General features: G+C 40.2%; 1 protein-coding gene across 1 annotated transcript; it reads left to right on the top strand.

Annotated features, from left to right (window-relative positions):
- The first annotated feature begins 508 nt into the window (after nucleotides 1-508).
- Nucleotides 509-3,781, top strand: LOC132277962 (pentatricopeptide repeat-containing protein At4g30700). Its single transcript, XM_059779799.1, has one exon. The coding sequence runs from the start codon at nucleotides 832-834 to the stop codon at nucleotides 3,211-3,213; it is 2,382 nt and encodes a 793-aa protein (XP_059635782.1). The 5' UTR covers nucleotides 509-831; the 3' UTR covers nucleotides 3,214-3,781.
- The last annotated feature ends 1,094 nt before the right edge of the window (nucleotides 3,782-4,875 follow it).

Below are 4,875 nucleotides of genomic sequence, written 5' to 3'. Positions count from 1 at the left end.
AAATGCTATGCAGGCCATACAACGAACAACTTCTTAATCAAGTTTCAGACTAAACCTTCCAACTTCAAGATATTGCAATGTTGTAGTAGTGATGATACAAAATGAAGACAGAGTTAATGGTATTTAATGAGAGCCAAACTATTGTCAAGTCAACCATACTATAAGGAACAAAATGTTGGACCCATAGTTTTGGAACGAGGAATGTTAAGTTGAATAATAAAAGTGATTAGAAGATAATATACTCGATGGGATAATTGTATAAAATGAAGCTTTTTAGATGTATTTGAATGATTTATTCATAGGTGGACACAATACTGTCGGTGGTTATTAACTTAACTTGTGATAATTGCTTTAGAAGTTTTTTTAATTTTTGGGAAAAGTTAAGCAAGTTGTATATAAAAGTAAGGGTACAAGCCTACAGCAAGCCTATTGGGCCAAAAAGAAAAATACAGTCCAAGTGACAAGGCCCATTTGGTCGTCATAAGTACCTGCTTGCTGGTATATACTACATACCAGCACTCGGCGCCTTTAGCCCTAAGAATTAGTCCGGTGGCCGGAGAGGATTGTGTCAATTTATTAAAACAAATTGACGTTAGAAATTGATGTCTAACTCTAACGTCAGGGGCCTCGCATCCTATGAGTTGGTCTAACGAACCACACTCCCACTGGCTCCCGTGTTGTTTCGGCATCAAATACGAATGGAAGGAACTATATATTTAGCTTTGCAATCTGTTGTTCATGGATAAGAATTTCATTCACTCCACAACGATCCCACAAGTTTGAGTTACCGTTTAAAGTTTTGTTTCATCGATCAGTTTAATTTATCACCGAATGTTTCCGAAACAAATGATTTGCAGAAGCATACCCACCTCTGCATCATGTGATCGAAACTTGTTCCTGAACCTCATCAACAAAGCCCCCACTCTCTCTCAACTCAACCAAACACACGCTCAAATCATCGTCAACGGTCAGCAAGACCACATCCCAACGGTCACCAAGCTGACCCAAAAGCTTTCTGACCTTGGGGACATAACCCAAGCAAGCCTCCTTTGTTCAACATTCCCCAAACCTGACCTCTTTCTCTACAATGTCCTCATCAAAGGATTCTCACACAACAAATCACCAGCCAATGCGGTCTCTCTCTACCTTCACCTTCGCCAAAACACCACCCTTAAGCCGGATAACTATACGTACGCATTCACTGTGTCTGCTTCGTCGGCTTTGTCATCGGTGAAAGTTGGGTTATTGCTTCATGGGCATGCAATCGTTGATGGGTACGCCTCGGATTTGTTTGTGGGGTCTGCTGTTATTAATATGTACCTTAGTTTTTCCAAGGTTGCACTTGCGTACAAAGTGTTTGATGGAATTCCTGAGCCGGACACGGTTTTGTGGAACACGATGATTTCTGGGTTGGTGAAGAATTGTTGTTTTGAGGACTCCATGCGGGTTTTGAGGGATATGGTTGTGAGGGGGACTCAATTGGATTCGACAACATTGGCTGCATTTCTTCCAGGGGCTGCGGAATTGCAGGACTTGAGAATGGGGATGATGATACAGTGTTTGGCAATGAAGGTTGGGTTTCATTGTGATGATTATGTTCTCACGGATCTGATTTCTTTGTATTCAAAATGCGGGGAGATTCCAACAGCGTGGTTGTTGTTTCAGCAAATTCAGCTGCCGGATTTAATATCATATAATGCAATGATTTCTGGCTTTTCTTCTTGCAATGAGACCAAGTCTTCTGTGAGGCTTTTCAGAGAACTGCTTGTTTTAGGGCTGAAAGCCAATTCAAGCACCATTGTAGGTTTAATTCCCGTTGTTTCTCCCTTTGGTCATTTGGATCTTACACGCTCAATCCATAGTTTCTGCTTGAAATCTGGTATTGTATTTAATTCTTCAGTGTCAACCGCATTAACTACAGTTTATAGTCATCTGAATGAAATTGAGTCTGCAAAGCAGCTTTTTGATGAATCCCCAGAGAAAAGCTTGGCATCTTGGAATGCTATGATTTCAGGTTATGCACAAAATGGGCTAACAGAAACTGCAATATCCCTCTTCCGGGAAATGCAAATGCTTCATATCCGTCCAAACCCTGTCACTGTTACCAGTATTCTTTCGGCTTGTGCTCAACTAGGAGCTATAAGTCTAGGAAAATGGGTCCATGACTTGATAAACAGAGAGAATTTTGAATCCAACATATACGTGTCAACTGCTTTAATAGACATGTACGCAAAGTGCGGAAATATTGGGGAGGCTAGGCAATTATTTGACATCATGCCCGAGAAGAATATGGTCACTTGGAATGTCATGATCTCTGGTTATGGCCTCCACGGACACGGGAACGAAGCACTAAAGCTCTTTACTAAAATGGTGGATTCTGGGGTTCCCCTATCTGGGGTTACTTTCCTTTCTGTCTTGTATGCTTGCAGCCATGCAGGCCTGGTGAGAGAAGGAGAGGAAATTTTTCATTCAATGCTTCATAATCATGGCTTTGAGCCATTGGCTGAGCATTATGCCTGCATGGTTGACCTCCTTGGTCGAGCTGGAAACTTAGATAAGGCCTTGGAATTTATAAAGAGAATGCCGGTTGAACCAGGTCCTGAAGTGTGGGGTGCATTACTAGGTGCTTGCATGATTCACAAGGACACAAACCTAGCACGTTTTGCTTCTGACAAGTTGTTTGAATTGGCCCCAGAAAATGTAGGATACTATGTTTTACTCTCTAACATATACTCAGCTGACCGGAACTATCCTCAGGCTGCTTCAGTACGACAAGTTGCCAAGAAGAGAAATCTGGAAAAGGCTCCCGGGTGCACTCTTATTGAGGTTGGTGAGACCCCACATGTATTTACATCCAGTGACCAGTCTCACCCACAAGCAACAGCGATCTACACGATGCTGGAAAAGTTGATGGGAAAGATGAGGGAGGCCGGCTTTCAGACAGATACAGTCACAGCATTGCATGACGTGGAGGAGGAAGAGAAGGAGCTGATGGTGAAATTTCATAGTGAGAAGTTGGCAATTGCTTTTGGGCTTATTACTTCTGAACCAGGAACTGAGATCAGGATCATAAAAAATCTTCGGGTTTGTTTAGATTGCCATAATTTTACTAAATTCGTATCCAAGATCACAGAGAGAGTTATTGTTGTGAGGGATGCTAATAGGTTCCATCATTTTAAGGACGGTGTGTGTTCTTGCAGAGACTATTGGTGAAACTTTTGTTATCTGCAGAGTGAGATCTGCATCTAACTGTACCATTGGAGTTTCATGCCATCAAACTGGGACAACCTTGTGGTTATTGCCAAAACTATACAAAACAAGATCTTATTGTGTCTGTGTTCTGGCATGACACTCCGCGACATTAATAGAAGTTATACTTTTTTCTCACAGCAAAACAAATTATAATTATATCTCATTCAAACCGACTCAACCCATCTCCTCCATTACATCCTACAAACTCTTTCAGCGATGTGTTGCTCAACTTGAATAAGCCCTCTTGGCAGTCAATGTGAAGGGCAAGCTCTTCCTCTTTTACTGGTAGAAAGGAGACCTGACCCGACCCATGCAAGTTTCTTACTGACATTCTTAAACGTTTGACATGTGTTTGGCAGAGATTTGGGGGATCTCAGTTTTGTGACACAGGTGAGCAACTGTACAGAGGCATTTTTCATTCTGCACTCAACTTCCTGTAATATTCTGGTTATTGTTATAGCAAATTTTTTTCCTAACAATTTTTTGGATTATTATTTTGTTTACTCAAAAGGTGCAACTTTCATGGGAATCAGGGTGTTCATCATATAAGTACGCTTTAGGTATATAGATTGGTGCTAGAAACAGAACTGGGGAATTGATTTGCTTCTAGAAACCAATCTGTAATGAATTTGAAGCAATGATGTCTAATCCAGGTTTAAACATGACATAAATTTTATTGCCATATTTGATGGAAACTATGTTTCACTGTTCGATTTTGTATATGCTAAAATATAATGATAAATAGCCTTCTCAGTTTTTATTTTTTTATTTTTGAACAAATTTTTAAATGACAACTGCTCTGCAAATCTGGCAGTGTAGAAAAAATAGGAACAAAGTTGTTTTTCCGTCTTTCCTTCTCTTCATTTCGGCATTAGAGGGAGCTGAAAATGGACTTATGATGCGCTTTTCTTTTAGCATCCGATAGTTTAAGGCTTTAAGCATTTGTTTTTGGAAATCTTGAAAGTGTCCTACTTTGTTTATATGATATAAAGCCTTTCCCAATATGGATGTATTTTTTTGACGACATAGGAGGCACTCACTGTAGCTGCATATAGGGTGCTCAGAGCAAGTTCACTTGGAAGACATGCCTGACCTTTTTAATATTATTTTACACAATGTGGTTGTTAAAGACGCAAACTCGCGTATTCAAGCTTATTAATTTTGTGTTTTGCATTTAAGCTTTTTAACAACTTCCATGCTTTGATTTTTTGCTTTTTTTCCTTAATGTTGTGTGTGTGTGTATATATATATATATTTTCTTTTTCAATAATTGTCATCAACAGGTTTCACCAATTCCATTATCCTTGTATGTTTAGTTCCTTGCATATATGAGCTAAGGGTATGTTGGGCAGCACCGTTTTAAAGCTTTGGAATTGGAATTGGATGCTCCAATTCCAAATCCTGTGTTTGGATACCATAAACTAACATGGGTTTGGGATTACATTTGAATCCCAAGTCAGTGATTTCAATACCACGGCGGAACCATGGATTTGTAATCCCAAAACCAACCCAATCCCTCTCTGGCTCTCTCTCCTCGTCGCTCATTCAACCCTAAGCTCTTGATCTCTCCCGACCACCAACCTCTTGAACTCAATCAATGGCTCATTCCTCAACCCTTCCATG

The sequence above is a fragment of the Cornus florida genome, unplaced genomic scaffold (genome assembly GCF_030987335.1).
Source record: "Cornus florida cultivar Cherokee Brave unplaced genomic scaffold, ASM3098733v1 CherokeeBrave_3.0.0_Hap2_Chr10, whole genome shotgun sequence".
NCBI classification, from domain to species: Eukaryota; Viridiplantae; Streptophyta; class Magnoliopsida; order Cornales; family Cornaceae; genus Cornus; species Cornus florida.
The sequence above is the reverse complement of the archived record's forward strand: the minus strand, read 5'-3'. Positions and strand labels throughout refer to the sequence as shown.

Coding starts and splice junctions, on each gene's coding strand:
- LOC132277962 (XM_059779799.1), top strand. CDS start 832: ATGTTTCCGAAACAAATGATTTGCAGAAGCATACCCACCTCTGCATCA.